The 19398-nt window shown below is 38.4% G+C and overlaps 1 protein-coding gene across 5 annotated transcripts in view; it reads right to left on the bottom strand.

Moving 5' to 3' along the window:
- PKNOX1 (PBX/knotted 1 homeobox 1) overlaps positions 1-19398 on the bottom strand; it is a 39767-nt gene that overhangs the window by 8836 nt on the left and 11533 nt on the right. For all 5 annotated transcript variants that reach the window (XM_064406793.1, XM_064406799.1, XM_064406806.1 and 2 more), the window contains 7 exons: positions 15941-16042; positions 13751-13878; positions 12403-12574; positions 4580-4750; positions 3160-3259; positions 2218-2315; positions 49-177 (listed from right to left, as the gene is read on the bottom strand). In XM_064406793.1, the coding sequence (XP_064262863.1) occupies positions 49-177; positions 2218-2315; positions 3160-3259; positions 4580-4750; positions 12403-12574; positions 13751-13878; positions 15941-15991 (849 nt within the window). In that variant the 5' untranslated portion in view covers positions 15992-16042. The remainder of the gene's footprint in view (positions 1-48; positions 178-2217; positions 2316-3159; positions 3260-4579; positions 4751-12402; positions 12575-13750; positions 13879-15940; positions 16043-19398) is intronic.

Genomic DNA, 19398 nt, shown 5'->3' with positions numbered 1-19398 from the left:
GACCACATGAAAGAGCTACATAAAAAACTGACCATGCTCAGTCCTTACCCCTATGTGCTGAAAAAGCCAAGATCTCATCACATTTGTAGCGTGCTTGGGAAGAACTCCTCTCTTATTTTTTGATGAGCCATCATCTTGATGCAAGATGCCTAGATCTTGGTTTAATTGCAACTGGAGCTGCACATTTAATTTTAGGAGAAATAAGGCAGTTAACATAGTAATGGCAGTTCTGTATCAATAAATGAACAACTCATTTATAAAAGGAATGAAAGGAAATTAGGCTTGAATATATTGAATATACTCACTGTGTGAAAACATAAACAACTATGGAAGCTGTAAAATATTACTGATTTAAGACTTAAATGAAGGATAAAGTAAAATTCATTATTATGCTGCAGTTGCAAAAAAAGATGCTAAAGGTCCTGCTAAATAAATGCATTAAATTCTCAAAGAGCATCAAGATCCATACAGCAGAACCTATAATTCACTTTACAACATTCATACTGCTTCCTAAATATTCCTATTTCTTTCTCTTTGTTTTTCACTTCATATGATTTCCTCAAATCATTTGCACATTGGTTATCTGAACATTTGGGAATGCATTCTTAAATGCTTATGCAGAAATAGAAAGAAACAGCACAATTTATCTGCTGTCATATAAGATTCTATTTCAGACAATTGTAACCAAAATAATTCTAAATCAGGTTTTCCAGACAAATTGGAGCAATTTCTTAAGCCAATCAATATGTAGGAAATTAGTTTTAAACAAGGTTTAGGCTATCAAATTACTACAAATATATATCTGGAGCACATTTTAATTTCCAAAGTAATGTCTAACATTCTAAATAACCTGCTTGCATAAGGAGGCTCTATAATGAACTTTCAATAGCTTTTCTGCAGTGCTTTTCCCTACCTCCACAGCATTCTGAAACACTGAAAAAGAAGACTCTGAAGAAGGATTTTCAATTAGTGACCTTTGCATAGGTGGGTTTGGAGACTCCAGCTAACACCAAGAGTAGTCACAGATGTATGCAGAAGGTCAAGTCCTTTTTTTATTTATAGGCCAGAGGCATTATTTTCCTTTCAGTATATTTTTTTCTTTTCATAAAAGGTAAAAAAACCCCAATTTTTCCAAACCCCTTCAGTCCAGGAGAGTCATTTTACACATTTCTTTCTGAGAGGTGTGTGAGGACAGAGCTGTCTGTGTTCTAGGGGGGCACATGGCTGAGCACAGATATTCTCCTGCCAATTCAAAGAACACTCTGTGCACACTTTTTTAGTTGGAAGGCCAGAATAAGGGGGAAAAGGAACCAGTGAGTCAGTGATTACCAACAGATTTTATGCTGTGGAGATGGGAGCTCCTCATTCACATTTCTAATTAAATCCAGATTCCAGGAAGATTTGGTTTACCACTTCCAGAAAAAGCTAGCAAGGTTTTCTGCACCAGAAAATGGTCTAGTTTTATGTTTATTTTTCTTTAGTTGTTTCTTTGAACTCTTCAAATCCAACTCTTAAGAGCCTCCCACAAAAGAGTGCTGGCCCTTATGTTTTAGGGTATAAAGAGACAAAATTGAGGAGCTCCCAGAGTCTCAATTGAATATTTTGAAGTTTTTATAGAAAAATGCTTCTCAGAATAGATAAACTCTGAAATACATAGTTTCACAGTTCTATTGGTTGCCATTGTAATAAAAAGTCAAATTTCCCACAACAGCAGTGTGGCACCCTAATGCAATCTATCTATCCAGCCATAAACAAAGTTCAATGATTAGAAAAGTTATAATCATTGAAAAAGTGTTCATTTAATTCAGAGGGGTTTTTGGTTTGCATTGGGGTTTGGGGTTTTTTTGGGTTTTTTTTGTGTTTGTTCTTTTTTTTTGTTGTTGTTAATTGGGTTTAGAGGTGGCTTTTTAAAATTTTAGTTGTTTGGGGTTTGTTTTTTTTTTTAATTGATTTCATGTACCTATAACTCTTCTGACATCAGTAAAGGAACATAATTAAAAGGTAAGAACTCTGATGAGCTATTGTGGCAAGGGGCACCTTATGACATATCCTACAACCTGTATCTCCCACAGTAGGGGCTTCACCAATTTACCATTAATCACTCTGTGAGTACACAGAGCTCCTTCTGCCAGTGTGTCAAATTTAAATCAAAACTCCTAAAGCCACTGAGATGTATTTCCAGGCAGAACACCATTCTGTGGAGCCCATGGAACACACCTGAGAGTTCTGGATGCGAATAGTCCCAGGTGACAGTGCCTGTGTCACCACTTGTCCTTGTGGAGTGACCACAGTGACTGGCTGATACACTGTCCCCCCTGCAAGCAAAACAGAAACACAGGTTATGGGGAGGAAAAAGCCCTTCAAGTATTATTCTCTTTAAACACATCAGCACTGCACATCATACAAGACTTTTAATAATATACAAATTACTCTTTTCTAGTCAGCATGCATGATGTGCTCTTTGCCACACTGAAATTTTCATCCATTCACAAAAAAAGCTGTACAAAATTTTATTCTATTTCCCTGTATTTTAGGCATTCTAAATCTATTTTCAAAGGAAAATGTCATGATTATCAGATTATAAAACAGTTCTTCATGTTGTTTTAACTGAGCTAAGTCTTCAACCAACACAGGTGACAACACCAAAATCACACCTCAGTGTGGCCAGTTCTTAGGGCAGCTGGGTTTGATTTAAAACCTTGCTGAGAGGCAAGACTAAACACTTCATCTCAAATGTAATTTCCATATAACAAGGACATGAAGGATTTTACAGACTTGTAGGTGTGGTTCCAAACTCCAAGGAGCAGGAGGCAACCAACAAGTGCAATGGTTTAGGTAATACATGTTTTTGTCAAATAGAATTCTTTTTAAAAGCAAAAAAAAAAAAAGTCAAACACCACAGTCCATGAAAATTTAACAAATGTAGTGTTGCACGTTAAGATCTCTTAATATTATATATTTAACTGCCACTCCCATAGACATATTTGGAAAACATATAAATGAAACAAAGATTCATAAACCAGTAAAGCACTTGACTGTACTACAACAACTTTTCAGGTATTAAAACACACTTTTTCAAGTATTTGTGTAGTTTTTGCAACAACCATAAAGGAAACCAAGATGAAGAGCAAGGTGCCAGTTGTTTTTAGTGTGTCATACCTGCTACTGTTGCCATAGTGACATTTCCCTGCTGCAAGGCTGATGCTGGCACCACGATCCCTTGGGGACTGAGTGTGCCTGCAATGGCACTTGGAATTTGCTAGAAAAATAAAACAATTAGTTACTTACAATTTTTTATCTTTTTTTTTTTTTCATGTAAGGAGATCATGCATGCTTGTGTGTTTTTGCAATTTGTTTGGGGTATTTTTGGCTCTATAATACATTTGGAGTTTAATCACAGAATTACCTTCAAAGAGAAAAGTACTTCATTAGGGGTTTATCATTACCTGCATTAACTTCCTCATTAGCTTTGAAAACCCTCATGAAAGCAACTGCTAGAAAAGATGTGAAACAATTTTGAGAAATTTTAGCTCTAGCTATGTAAAGAATAAGAAACAGTTACCAAAGGCAAGAGGGGAAAAGGACAAATGAAATGACCCTTGATGCTCTTATTACAAGCATCAAAGCTTTAGAATTTTAGTTATTACCTCAATTCCTTCAATTTGAACATAATGTATTAAATATTCAATATGTTTTATTCTGCTCAAGATAGCTTTTACTCAACCCTGAACATGCAAACTCTTACACATTTCCTTAGCATGTATGAATAATCTCTTTTGATAGCAAATGCAAAATGGGTCCCTCATGTCTCTACAGAAAACTGTAAGAGATATACAAAAAAAAAACCTTTTAAAAGCTTTTTTTTGCCTGATTTTAGAATCTCCTTTCCACACTTCCAGACATCAAAACCTATATAAAGAGTCCAGGAAGTGAAGTTAAAAAGTCATTTGGGCTTTTTTTAATACAGAGGATCAGATACATCAGTAATTCAGAGAAAGGCCATGTCCTAAGACTCAGGATCAAATGGGTACTGGTGTGGCAGGGCTCACTCTGCAGCATCTGACAGCAAAAACATCAACCACAACCTATTAATTGTGATCCACTTAATACAGAAAATGCAATATTGCAACTTTAATCCATCAGATATTGTCTATTCATTCCAGAATACAGGTTGTGTATAATATATATTAGTCATCTCAATGTTTTAATGAAGGAGGCAGACTAAGGAGGCCTTAACAAACAAAATTTTTTTCTTTGTTTATTCTGTTTCCTAACCCCCTTCCAACTAAATAGCAAATCCAGGCTATTCTGAATATCTCCACTTGCTGAACTGAGAAAATCATAAAAGGAAGACAGATAATAAAAAATTGACTCTGTGCTCTGGCACATTTCAACAAATTTGTCCGTCAGGCAGTGGCACCAAAGAACAAACAAAAAAAGCTTTTTCTACTCTTAATAACTGATTTGAGAGAATACAGGAAACTGCAGAAACTCTGTTTGCAAACTGATAGCAAAAGAATAGCTGTAACTTCCTAAGGCAATCTAAGCACAAATCCACTGAACAGCATTTGAAACACACCTGAGATTGCACAGGTGAGTAAGGACTTCCAGGCTCTCCACTTAATAGAGTTTCACTATTCATTTTTGTCTTCAGGCAGGCAATGTAACGACTACAGAAATCCTTGCAGAGTTCATTAACCTTTTCCAGCTCCAGCAGATGGATACGCAGAACTTGGATTGCTTTTACCATCTGAGGGAGAGAATTGGGAAAAAAAAATCAGAAACAAAACAGCTGTTTGTTAAGAAAATAATATTTAATGGGAGATTTAAACAAATACTGCTTTCCAGTAACAAAGATCACCCAATTAAAGCAGAGGTACTAATTGCTAAATCCTGGAATGTGGAAGGAACAAAAGGAAACTGGCACACAGGGGAAACAGAACAGGACACCAAAGTGATCTTTGTCACGTGTGACACTTCAGGAAGACAGAGCAGCTCAGGAGTCACAGGGCACAGGATGAGCCTGGATGTCCATGTGGTCTTTAACCCCTCCTACACCTCTGGGGCACAGACCACACAAGAGTGGAAGTGATGGAAAGCAATCCCATCCCCAGAAATGGTCTGGAAGGCAGGGCTGGGACAGGCTTGGCCAGCAGCAGTTCTCTGGAGCTCTATAAATCAAACACCAGGTTCAGCTCCAGCCTGACACAAGGAGACCAGAAGGGTTTGAGACACAGTGAGAAAGAAGACACTCCTGTGATTAAGCATAAATTTGTTCCACAGATTGGTAGGGAGGATGAAAGCTTTTATTTTTCAATAAAATTAGAATAAAGAGATCCCAAATTTAGTCACACTGTTGAACAAAGCTTAAAGTAATCAAACAGCTCTTCACTGCTACAGCTTTTAAGTTCCTCTGTGATTGTATGCCAAAGATTAACAGCTCTCAGGTAAAATCTTGTAAGAACTTTCAGGTGAGGAGACTGATTCTGAAATACAAAACATTAAATACAAAGCACTAAACCAAATGAAAAAAATAATCCATGTTTAAGCTAAAATCCAAGTACAGGAGATATGTATGTGAGGAGAATACTTGTCATGCTCACTGTGAGAAAAACACTGTAAGCCTGGATAACCAATGGTATTACATACTGCATGAAAATAGCTTAGGTGATTGCAAGGGTCATGGCAGAAGATCAGAAGCTAAAACCAAATCCAGATGGTCTAAAAGCAGCAGGAAATCCAGGACATTCAAATATGTACACAACACACCAGCAAAGTAATTATTTTTTATACAACATGCCATCCCCACCGTTTCTGTGCTGTGCTGGATCTCTGAGACAAACATCCTTCAGTTCCATGAAACTGAACAGCTGCAGTTTTAAAGCACAGTGCAGAGCTTGACTTTACAATTATTTGGAAAAATCTGTCCTATATGAGGGGTTATTTACCCGGGCAGAGCACTGAATCCAGTGAACAGAAATTAGATCCTCTAAACTAACCTATTTATTACTTCCAACTCAAGAAGCTGAGGATGCCTTTGCTCAAGGCACCCAAAGGAGATCAAGGCAAGAAAACTTTTGAGTGTGCTCCCATCTCCATCATGACATTTTAGCTTTCATTGACACAGTTATTTTCCCTGTTTTTTCAGCAAAAGGTTCTAGGACACTCACTCAGTGTAGACAACTGTGTAGACAACTGGGTTTATTTTAACTGTGTGTTAAAATAAACAAGATGAAAAAAAAATTAGGAAATGAAGTAATTAAAAAAAATTCTTCTCAGGGATATAAATTAAAAAAAAATACGTCTTTCAAAAAACAGCTGCAGAAACACCTGAGCTGTTTTTTGAGGGAGTTGACCCAAATGAATATCTGGTAACTCTTTTGACCTATGACACTGAAAGCCTTTGAAACACTGAGTGCAGTGACCCAGCACTGAGACACAAACCAGCGATTTTCTAATCCAGCCCAGGTTGCTTTTTAAACTGTGCTTAAGCACCTTTAAACACAACAAAGTTAAAGCATGCAAATGCAACTAAATTTTAACACAAAACGAAGGTCAACTGTGTTTCAAGAAATTCTGTCTCTGTTTCAGAGACAAAAAGCTTAAAATAGAAAATTCTTCATGTGTGACTAATCAACAAATTGCACATCACATTATTGAGTGTTTGAAACATTCAGCTAAAACTGAATAAAAAAATATGCTTTTGGACACATAACATTTTACCATAATAGAAAGTAGTTTATTTTTGCTCAGTCAAGAGAGTTGGGCTTTTTTTAAACATTAGCCAAATTTGTACTGTTTATTTATCAGCATGTGCTTGGAGGAAAAAGGAAAGTCCTTTCTTCAGCCTAGACTTAGTTTAAAATTGATGGTTGATACTTGAGGTGAAAATTGAATTAAAGTCAGAATTAACCACAAACCCAGACTCAGTAACACTACCCAGGTCTCTGCAGGGCCCCTCTCCATCACACTGCTCCTGCAGGAACTGTGCTGCTGTGCTTAGGAGGAAAACAAAACTTTGTAAATATGCCATGCCTGTCACCAGGACTTATTAATTCATTTACAGCTACATTAATTGTGGCCATATGGCTCCTGCTCTCTTGCAACACAGGTGGACCAAAGTCAATGTCAGCAGAAGTTCACTTTTCCCTTAAAACTACAAACATCAAGAACTCCAGATAAAATAACTCAAGTTGGACAGAGGTAAGACAAAGAATTGTTTTCAGACAGGCCACAGCAGCAGTAATATTTCATTCAGTGCTACTGCATAGAATATGCCACAAAAAAATGACATTTTATAACTGATTCAGTCTTTTCAGCTGTGGCAATAAAACTGGAGTATTGCTTCAGAGAAGTGCACGAAGATGAAGTAACCATGAGATCTGTGTATATGCACACAATCCTAGAATGGTTTGGATTGGAAGGGACCTTAAAGATCATCCTGTTCCAAACCCTGCCACGAGCAGGGACACCTTCTACAAATGCTGTAAATAAAGGTAAACTGTAAGATAAAGAAAAGTTATTGAAAAAACTTCTAGTTCTTGCTATCAGGAGCCTATTCATATATAAATATGTCTCCAAATTTCATAAATTTAGGCTATCTTTAACCTAAATATGCTCTAGGTTGTGCCTGTGTCCTGCCTTCAGTGCCTCAAGCCCGTGGTGCAAAGGCACAGCCACAGCACAAACTGCCTCAGTTGTGATCCCCAGCTCACCTGTGCTGATGTAAAACACAGAGCCACAGTTCTTTATGGATTTCAGAGCACATCAACTGCACATGTGGGCAACATATATGAAAGAAACTCCATATACTGACACGTAATCTCACTCAAATGACTCTTCATTTGCAAAGAAACCAATTAAAATATATACACTCACAGTTTACCTACCTCCCTGACCCAAATCCTCCTGCAGCAATTCAGATTTTCAGTGGAAGAACACAAACTCTGGGAGAAAAGCTATTTTGTTTTCATTTGTTTTGATTTGATAACCTCACTCCTCTATTTTGAGTCCTGTGCTATGAGACATAGCTACAAAAGGTGTAACTAGAGGTTTATGGGACAGTTCTGCACATTAAAACAGTAAAAACACTTTTCAGAGAGGCTTGGTCAGTCAATATTCAAATGACATCAGCTGGCTTCACCTCTACAACTCAGGTTCCAGACACAACTAAGAATTCAAGAGAATTGAGAAGAGGGTACTGAACCAAAAATCCTTACCCCAAATGAAACAAAAAACTCGGGGGTCTTCAAAAAAGGCAGTGTCCTGTTCAAATACAAAAGGGAGAGTAGATTTAACACCCCTTCTTTTGTATTGTGTCTAGACTTGACAAAGCCATAAGTAACCTGCTCTGACTTCACAGCTGACCCTACTCTGTGCAGGAGGTTGGACACCTGAGCTTGTAGGGCAACCCAAACCATCCTATGGTCCTATGAATGTGAAGAAATTAAAAAATCCACCGAAGTGTGGGAAGAGTTTACTCTGAACAGAGAGGCAGGAACCACCCTGAGGCAATGTGGTATTTCTGCATCGTCTGGGTTGGCAGTGAGCAACAAAAAAGTGCTAAGCAATGAATGTCTTCAAACATAAAATAATCTGAGAAAGGTCTAAAAAAACTCTCTGCAAGCACCCGTGCTGAACAACTTCTTAGACATGGAGGAGTCTGTGGATGTCCTATGCAGAAAAGGAGACTGATGGAGAACAAAGAGCAGTTGGTTCATTCCAGGATCTGTTTTATCTGTGAAAATGAGGCAGGGATAGCAAAGGGTGAGGGGAAAAGGGTGTGGAGCTCCTACAGGTGATACTCCAAGTTATGTGGATAAGCTGAGCACACTTCCAGAAAGCAGCAACAGAGACCACCAAAATCTGGTCATTGACACATCTTCTGACACTGATGCTTGGTAAGAGGACTAAGGGAATGCAAATAACATTCCAAGAAGACACAGAGGAAGTTGAAGCTCTAGGAAAGCACATTTCTAGTCTGTAAGAACACAAGCACAACCTTCATCTTCCACTTCCTTCACACAGGATTTGAAAACAAGAGATCTGCAGGATGAACCACAGGGTCATCCCAGAGCACGTGGCCCTGGATTGCACCAGACCTGGGAAAGACACTACAGAAGTCAAAAAGGCCTGGTAACAATTGTCCTAAAAAGGCCTGGTAACAATTCTCCTGGACTGACTATGATCCTTTGCCCTGCTGATTCAAGATCACCAACTGATGTTGTTGGAGAAATCCTTGCTGAAATCCTTTTTAATACTAAAGCAGGAAGCCACCAATTAATTCAGAATGGGAATTATAATACCAAAGTAACAAGATAATCTAGACCATAGCTTAGTAAGAGCTACTCAAATTGGAGCAAGCATCCACTGCTCTTAATGAACTTCCTTTCTAGTCAAACTGATCTAATGCCTGTGCCACCCAGATTAACATTCTGTGGTCCCCTGGATGAACTCCAAACTCCTCTTGTGGAGTATTCAAGGCACTTCAAGTGAGTGCACAGTGTGGAACATTGCCAGGACTGTAAGTGACCCTACAATCACTATCTGTGACCCTTCCTAATTTCTGTTATCTGCTTAATTAGCCCACAGGCAGCATGGAGCATGGCATTATATTCTGCTGCTTTGGAGCTGTCAGTTGAAGCTGTCACAGAAACTGGCTGAGTTCTACATGCCACATCTCAAAGAGGTAAAATGAAAAAAAAAAAAAGAAACAGCTGACCAATTTCCTTACAGTAACGGGCCTGTGACTCTCAGACAGGATTTGAATTTGGCTCTTTAGTGTTGTGATGCTCAGTTCATCTCAGTTTAGCTCTGGCCCCAGTTAATCCTTGACCAGCAAGCATTTACACCTTTTGTTTGACTCTGCTCCACCCTTCCTGCCCAGTCTAATTATCAGTCTTAACAGCTTCTCCTTTCAGATGAATGGTTGAATTAACATTGGAGTTAAAAAGGGAAGGACAGCATGAGCAGAAGATGGAATAAAGGTGCACAATAGTGTTTCTTGCTACTAAAGAGAGACTCTTTATAAAAAAAATATATATATGTATGACACAAGGCAGAAAAAAATCTGCCTGTCTACAGCCTTCCCTGTGGCAAGCACCAATATTTCAAGCTGAAAAGAGACTGAAAGCCATGCTAGCCAGTTCACAACTGAAGAGAAGCTTGTGCTCACTGCCCCACACCGAATGAAGAGCTGTCAGAACATCAGCTGTTCAGAGCTCCCAGCCTCCAGGACAGGCAGAGGACAAGCTGCACTCAGGTTTCATTTGGTATCCAGTAACAGAAAGTCACAGCTCACAATATGACCACAGGACAGGAGTTCAATGCCAAGGATTTTTGATTTTGCAATGTGGTTCCAGTTTAAGCCACTACTGACCTCAGCAGCCATGGACTCCAGGACATAAATAATTCCTCACCCACCTCAAGCAAAACCAGCCAGGTTTGTGCAGCCCATCAGCAAAGGAGAACACCACATAATCCAAGAGACTTTGTCACTAGAACCACAAACTGAAACCATAAACAGGTCAATGACAGGAAGGACTATTTGAACACACCAGACCCAGCTACAACCAAAGCAAGCTGGATCTGAGAGTGTGTTTATGTATGACCAAAAAGCACAGGGAACAGGCCAAGGCAAGCAGGATCTTTGGAAAACCAATCTTTGGAGGCTCACTGAAGCCACAGAGTAGCTGAGGTTGAAAGGGAATTCTGGAGATGGTTTAATGCAGCCACCCTGCTCAAAGCAAGGTCAGGTAGGGCAGGTTCCTCAGGGTCATGTCCAGCTGAGTTTGTCTCCAAGGATGGAGACTCCACTGGTCTGCCTGCAGTATTCAATCACCCTCACAGGAAAAAGGTTTAATGGAACCTCCTGTGTTTCACACCCATTCCTGAGTAAGTTCATGCCCATTTCCTCTTGCCCTGAGGAGTCAGTCTGTCTTTTTCCCCATTAGGACTGTTATGTTTGACAGTCTGAGGGGTGGTAACTGAATTAAGAATCTAAGGTTTTATCTCATTGTGCTGTGGTGGAATCTGGGGGGAGGAGGAGGAATGTTTTGGAAGGTTTTGATTCTAAGTTCTGTGTCTGTTCCTTTTTACATATTGTAAGTTAATAAAGTTTTTTCCTTTATTCCTAAGCTGGAGCCTGCTTTGCTCTATTTCTGGTCACATCTCACAGCAGCCACTAGAGAGAATATATTTTCATGGGGGCACTGCCACTGCACCAGCATCAAACCATGACAAGGACTTGGCATTTCCCTTGCTGAATTCCGTGAGGTTTCCATTTTTCTGCTTCTCCAAAAGCAATGTAATATCTCTGAATGGTGGCAGAGCCACGTGTGCATCAGCCCCTCCTCCCAGTTCTGCAGCACCTGCAGCCCTGCTGAGGGCTCAGCCTGCCCCATCACCCTGATCAGCAATGGAAATGTTGAACAGCTCTGGTTCCACAATCAGTCCCTGGAGAACAGCACTCATGGGCAGCCCTCAACTGGACTTCATGCTGCTGACCAGAACCCCTTGAGCCCAGGGCTTCATCCATTTTTCAGCCCAGCTTGCTGCTCATTTATCTCATCCCTGTCTTGTCAGTTTGTCTTGTCAGAACACTGCAAGAGACTTCAAAAGTCAAGATCAACCACAAGCACTGCTCTTTCCTCATCCACTGAGCCACAGCTCCTACATTCCAGCTATTAGACCTCAGATGTGCTTCTGAAATTAGAGAAATATGGATTAGAGAAATATGGGAAAACAGTGATCTTATGTTGGATTCAGAGAGTTACAAATGAAGAAAATAACCTGAGGCTTAACAAGTGAGCAGATCTGCTTCATGCAGAACAGAACTAACTCTCATTTTTGAGTAAAATATTGAAGGCAGGTATATTCAAAATAGGGAAATCACAGCTTCATCACAGGGAATGACTTTTAGAAAGCCTAAAGGAGTTAATGACGTGAAAGAAAAAATTATATATGCTAAAAATTTTCTAAGATCATCTTATAATAGGTCTTGCCTCACATTACCTAGTTGAGGCATGATTTAAATAAAATTGGAAAAAAAATTTACATCAATTACATGTTTTTGATAAATATGTTAAACACCCAACACTCTAAAATTAATTTGAAGAGTCAATCTGGCTGTGGAAAGGATTTGTTTCTGTTTGTCTCTAATACACTCATGCCAGCTGAGAATAGGAAACAACTGTGATGAGCCCAATGTAAATTTACAGATAAAAGGGAAAAGGGGGTCAGAAGAAATTTTAAGAAATATTTTTAATCATTAACATAAAGAAGAATCTCTCACAGGCAGAAAAATGTGAGGAGGAACTACTAGGACCACTTGAGATCAGAAATTAGGAAGAAGCTGCAAATGTGATGGTTGTCTCAGAAATGAAAGGAACAGCTAATACTTACCAAATTATCAGTTTCTGAATCTTCACAGAAAAAGGGTTTTCCTTCTTTCTCCTGCTTCCTTACGAAGTTTTCAATATCTACATCAAAACTGGCAGAAGTTGTGCCTTCTGAGCCTTGTGTAGATTGTTCACATTTTTCAAATAATAGTGCTAACAAGGGAAATAGTGGGTGCCTAGAAAATAAAACCAGTTTAAATACATGAATAAGCATTTTCACTTATGTGAAAATTAAGACATCTAGCTCAGAAAAGCTCACAGTCACTCATGTGAGTGTGACAAGTTCTGGAAGAGACTGCATATAACAGCACTGGCTAGAGCAAAATAAGATAAATGCTTATTTTCATTTTGATTTACCCCACTCCAGAGGCCAATACAGCAGTAAAATATGTATATATTTAATTAAAGAGAACAATCACAAGCAAAAAAGCTCTGACTGTTTAATTCACTGTAATTGAGTGGCACTGAGACAGATTAATACAGTGCACTAGAAATGAGATTTAGGATTTACAAAGAGGATGAATGCAGATTTAAAGGAAGCCTGATAAAATTAATTTATTCTTCAATGTGGGCCATACTTACACATCATGAAATAACTCTAAAAAAATGAGAAGAATATTCAGGCTGAGCTCAGAGACCTCCTGTGAAATCATGCTCTAAGAAGAAGATTTTGTTAGCATAAGTCTGTAAATGAATGGATACATCTTTCTGCCTCAGGTTGAGGGTTTTTTTGGTGTTTTGTTTGGCTTTTTCCTGTTTTGGTGGTTGTTTTGGTTTTTTGGTTTTTTTTTAACCTGAAAACCAGTAATTATTACTGGTAATTATTACTGTCTTTATAAAGCAGTTAAGGTGAAAGAACACTTAACCCCATGAAAACTGACCAAACTGCTTAGCACAGCACTTTTCACTGAAAAATTTAAAATTAGTGTGCTCATACATCAATATTTAATCCATTTTGAGCTAATTACTGGGGAACAGATTCTTATCCTTACAGAAAAAGGAGTAAAGATTGACCTAATTAAAATAAAAGTAAAAACTCGCATCAAAGATAAAAACAACAATATGACAAATAGTGACCACAGTTTAAAGGCTAAAGCAGCTTTCTAAATTTGGCAGCCTTTAGAATACACTTTGAAACTGCTGAAATTGAAAAATCCCACAAGCTCAGGAGGTTTTTCCTTGGCTGATGACTGACAGTGAAGCCTATTTGGTCTCACTCTTTCCCTACAAACGATGGAGACAGCCAAGAGATCACCTGATTTTAATCTACTTATCATTTATTTATTAAAAAACCCCAAATCCTCTACCCTATCCTTCACCCTTCAAAAGACAGAACAGGAGTCCAGCACTACCTGTAAATGGCCTGCTTGTCTGCATCCATTGGAGTCTGAGATTCCACAGGGGCAGGACTCACCCCTTCGGCATCAGTTTCAGAGCAGTTGGGATCTTGTTCAGTTTTTAACTCTGTTACCACTTGCATCTGTAGAAAAAAAAAAAAAAAGTTAAATTTGTAGCCCTGACGTAAAATAAGGGTGCTGTGTTCTAAGGAAAGAGCAGTGCAAAGGGCTCCTAGATTGCCAGAAGGTTGGTGTGACTTGGCAGTGACACAAGAAGTTGTAGCAGCAACAAAACCCCTCTTTTAATCCCTGACACTTTTTGATGGCTAAAGGTCATTTCCAAGTTTTAGCATTTGGCTTTAAAATGGGAATTATAGATATTAGGAAAATGTTGAAGAATTTTGTCTCTGAAGTGGCTGTTTTTGGAATAGCCTAAGGTACATTGCTCCAAAAAGTTCATGGGAATGTCTGCATAAAAATCCTTTAGGATGAAATCAATGTAAAGAAAAATTTATGCACTTAAGATTTCTTTTTTATTTTTTACTGTGCATTGTATAAGGGTACTGAAGAAAAGGATCTTCTAGGTTTTTTTGTCCACTAAAATGCACATTTGCTTTAAAAAATCTGAAATATTCTGTGTCCCTCCAGTCCTTCAATTATAAGAGCATAACCTCTCAAGACCTTCAGCACTCCATTTTACATATTGCAAAAACCAAGTATTTTAGGGCTATCAAACTACAGGACTCCTCCTACACATCCATTTAACCCACATTTATACCATGGAAAAGCACCACAGAGCCACAGCTTCACCTGAGCACCTCCTAAATTGCATTAGGAGGCTGGGCACACCTTTGGGGAGCTTTGAAGGTGTTCCAGGTGTTTTTTCCATCACCTCCAGCTAAATATCTTTTGGACTAAAAGGTCTTCCAGGAACCTCAGCTGTGAAAGTCACATTTTCCTCCCTTCAGCCCAAACTCTTTGGTTTTCTCCCATTTGAGCATCTGCACAAAGACATGAAACCACTGCAATCTTTTCTCTTAATTCTCTTTTATCTCAGGTAGAGGACAGACACTGCTGTAGGGACCTCCAGGCAGCCAGAACTGACAGCTCCAGAAACTATTAGAGAGCCTGACTTTAACAGAATTTAATTTATTTCCACATAAAAGCAGCAGAAACAATTATAGTATTCTTAACAGTTTGGGAGAACCAAAAGGTTTGTGATTTATTACCCAATGGGGCCAAGCCATCGCCTAGAAAAATCAGAAACTGAGAAAATTCTGCATCTCCCACCCAACAGAGCAGCCTGCCTTGCAGAGAGCTCCCTCAGCAAGCAGAGATGATTTTCAAGCCAAAATGCTTTAAAAAAAAAAAAGTAACTAATGGGCTAATTTCTTGGCTAATGACAGGAAGGAGGAGCAAATTAGAAGGGGATGACTCAGACAAGTGATTATAAATGTTGGCCATATATCTGCAGAGTTTGAAGGGAGGGAGTGTGTTCATTTTGGGTTCTATTGCCCGAGGAGGAGGAAACAGCTCACTTAAAACTGCAAGTTTTTTCCAGTTTGGACATTTCCAAACTAGAAAAACAGCAGGCACCTGAATTACCTGTCTACCTTGGACAGTGAGAACTTGAAATACACAACAAATAGGAAGAAAAAGCTCTCTCCCAATCTGTTCTTTAGAAAAAACCATATTTTACTTTCACTGCCACAGGATGGTAGGTATTTGCTGGGGGAATAAAGTCAAATATGTAAAGTAGGTGAGAGAAGAGAGAAAAATTAGAATTGCAATAAAAGAAACAAACAATCAAACTAAAAATCAAAAATCTGACTGCGTTCAGATTACCATTTTATAGGAGATGTGGGAAGTTGCTGTCTTTTTTCTGACTGTTCCCCATTGTTGCCATCTGCTGACAGAAGTACTTGCAGTTATAGCTTAGAGCCAACACAGAGTAACAGAAAAATGGGTCTTGAGAGCAGAGGCCACCTCACAAATTGCCTCCAGTTAACAGCATTTTAATTTAGTAATTTAAAGTGTAAAACTACACAGCCCGTTGTACAAAAAAAGAAACATGACCAGATATACACGACTGTTTCATTATTTCAGCTTAAACAATGTCAAACCAGGCACTAAGGACAAAGTCACTAATTTTTTTTCCCTCTTCCTAAGTGTATTTAGTTCCTGGAGAAATGAAAACACACCTACCTGTTGTCCATCTTGATAGTTGTCTATACTTAATGTCTGTGTTGCCATCATGGTTATTAAGACATTAATTGTGTCAAATCATCATAAGTGTGAACAAATAGTCTTTAAAGAAAAAAAAAAAGTCAGTTAAAAAAGTGGCCACTTAGAATCCAGTTCTTAAAGGGTGAAGAAAAAAAGGTAGAAATTCAGATTTATGCACACCTCTCAGAGAGTTTATTGACAACAATGGCCACATGCCAATTCAAACAACAAATAAATTCAGTTCATTGTCTCTTTATATTTTAAATTAAAACTTTGAGTAAGAGGCTGCAGTTTTTTATACTCACAAGCTCAAGGCAACTTTAGCATTCATTTCTGCACTAGTTAGCTGAAATTCCAAGGTAATACTACATTAGAATTCTAGTTCTAATAGAACTAATACTACCTAGATTTCTAATGAAATCTAGAAACAGGCAGGTTTGTGTTTCTGCATTTTTAAAAGGCTCCCAACCCACTGAGCATCACTGTAACTGAAATAATAATTGGTTAAAATGATGAACCAATGCAAAATGTTAAGGAATACTCTGTTAACTTTTGGGTGTGAATCCCAGATTCTAAAGTAGGGCTGAAATTACTTTGAGAGACCAAGCCTCAAATTACTTCTGACACCAGGAATTTGCCATCCAAGTCATTTAAAGTTCAACAAAGAATGGAACAATGTCAAACAATTTTTAAACAATTGGGCCCACGTGATTATAAAGTTTCAAAAGGGACCTAGGAATTCAGAACTCTCAATGTCAGAGACATTTGATACTTTGGGAAATATTAATTACAATAGGATTTAAACACAAGTAAATGTATCATGTTATTCTCTTTAGGCATTAGCTGGAGTTTGGTGCCCAGATGAGTTAAATGTTTTTAAATTAAGACATGCCATAATTAAAAAAAAATAAATTAGCAAAGCACCACCACCAGATAGAGTGTAGCCAGGAAATTATTACTTCACATTTCATTTTCTTGTCAGATCTGCAGCCATTACAACTGAAATCACGTAACTCATTAAGCTATTACCAGTAACTATTAACACAGAAGTCAATTTTCCTTGACACATAGAAGTGCTAATGTTTAGCTGCTATTAAAAAAAATCCATATTAAAAAAGAAGTCAGAGCTCATGCCTTGAAAAACATTACATCCAGGTAATAATTCCAGGCTTTCTGCTTGTTTTCACTTATGTCAGTATTGAAGAACTAAGTTTCAAAATTTTCACCACTTTAAGAATATTTTTTTTCAATGTGTTCAATCACTACACATTTTTTCAACTATTTTAAGTCCTTCCCTTATTGCATATCACTACTGCATATGACCATTTTCAAGAGCAATTTTTACATTTCTGGATATTTTCCCCTGCAGATTATAACAGTCTCAAGTGAGTGTTTCATTTTGCAAACACAGGACAAATTTCAAGGTTCCTTTCTTTGACAACCGTTTCAGGCACAGAGACAAACCAAACTTCTTGGGAGAAACCTCAAGCCTTACTCATCATCAAATACAGTCAGTGTAATTCCTAAGTATGAGCGCAATTTTTATAATCTTTTTTTAAACAGCTTCAAAGACCAGAGAAGTTCACTAAGATGATGTAAGCTTGGTTTCCTCTAAAAAACAGATTATATCTGTTTTTACAGAACATTAGTATTCTTTCTTTGAAACTCCAAAAACATTACTGATTTCTCCACCAAAATTAAAAATACAAAGGGAACAACCTAAGTGCACTCACTGATAGAAGTACTTCAGATGTTAATTTTTTTTTACAGTTACAAATCATTTACTGTTAAAAGCTATATCAGCATTTGCCACAATAAGTGAGACACCTCTCCAAATACCTCAAGGGAACACATTCTGAAGCATCAGCCCTGTAAGCATTTGTCTGATGTTTAAACATTTACTTTCTTTCATAAATGGCAGCTGACAGCCAATGCAAGGGCCTGTCTTTATTGACAGAGTGAACAGGCACATAGAAAATGCTGCTTTTCTTCCTCCTCAAAAGACATACATTTAATTTATGACTGTGACATCCAAAGCATGGACCAGACTACCCTCAAAACAAAAGCAGAACAGTTGAAACGATCAACAAAGAAAGAGCAAACACTATTTAATGATTATTTCAAAACTAAGCCCCACAGAAAACACTGCTAAAGAAATTGTTTAACTGTGGAAGAAAGATGAAATTCTTAGGCAAAAATGAGAAAATAAAAGTACAAGTTGTAGAAGAGGAAGAAAGTCTTAAGAGTTCAGAAGGATTTAAGATCATATTTGTGGCATGAAGAAAAACCTGGAGAGGGAGGCCACAAAGATAATACATGTAAATTGGTAAAGACAGGAGGACATGGCAAGAATTTTTGGAGAACACGACAAGCTGGACTAACCCCTCCTTACAGATTTCCATAATGAAGAGACGTTCCACATCTGGAAGGCCCTCAGGCCACACAAAAGAAGAAAGGAGGTGCACAGCTTTGAGCTAGATCCATAGATTATTGCATCTAGAAGGACTTTTGCCATATTTTCTCCCAGGGGAATGACTGGAAAGAATTCTACATGGGTATTTCCTTTATTTCTCACAAGAGCTTCCCCTCTGACTTATAATTACTGTAGAAAAAGATTGAGCTATTAGGCAAGATAGGAACTGATGAGATTTAGTGAAGACAACCACTGCAAATCAAGAAGAACAAATTGAGCTAATCACACACTTAAATTGGGGCAATTAACTGCGGAATTACTCTTGTGCACTAAAAAGAAACATTTCCTCATTACTCAGTAGAGGCAAGAAACAAAGTGTGTTAAACTTTAAGAAAAGTAACTGAGGAGGTATTTACAGATTTGGGTGCCCTCATTTGGGAGGCAGCAGGCAGGCACAGCCCCAGCAGATGCTCAGGCTGCAGACAGAGATGGGGCTGCTATGGCTCCCAGATGTTCATCACTGCCACAGCTAATTACTTCCACAGCTCCTCCACCGAGCTCACACAACACGGGGATGGTTTCTGATCCTTTTGACACCGAGTCAGCCAGGCTGAACAGCAGGTTCAGGCCTCTCCCTGCTGAAGGTGGCTGTGATGGAAAGCAGCTGACGTGCTCTGAGGTGGTTGTGGTGCACTCAAACAAGCCCTGCTCTTGGCTGACCTACTCGTGTGTGTCCATTCCCAGCTCACAGACCATCCCCAACCAGCACACCCTACCTCAGGACACAGAGTGTTTGGGTATCTGAGGTGAACCCAACAATATATGACTTCTGGACATCTTAACTTTCAAAATGTCAATTATTCTCTGTGAAAGAAACTGAGAGCAGAGGGAAAAGTGTGGGTTTGTTTTATATTCAAACACTTACAAATAACAAAAATAACCTGAGGATGAGTTTGCTGGTCTGCTTCACACAGAACAGAACTAACTCTCATTCTATTTATTTTGAAAGTAAAGTGTGTAAAAA

Source organism: Passer domesticus, chromosome 2 (genome assembly GCF_036417665.1).
Source record: "Passer domesticus isolate bPasDom1 chromosome 2, bPasDom1.hap1, whole genome shotgun sequence".
NCBI lineage: Eukaryota > Metazoa > Chordata > Aves > Passeriformes > Passeridae > Passer > Passer domesticus.
Note: the sequence above shows the minus strand (reverse complement) of the source record. Positions and strands in the feature narration are given on the sequence as shown.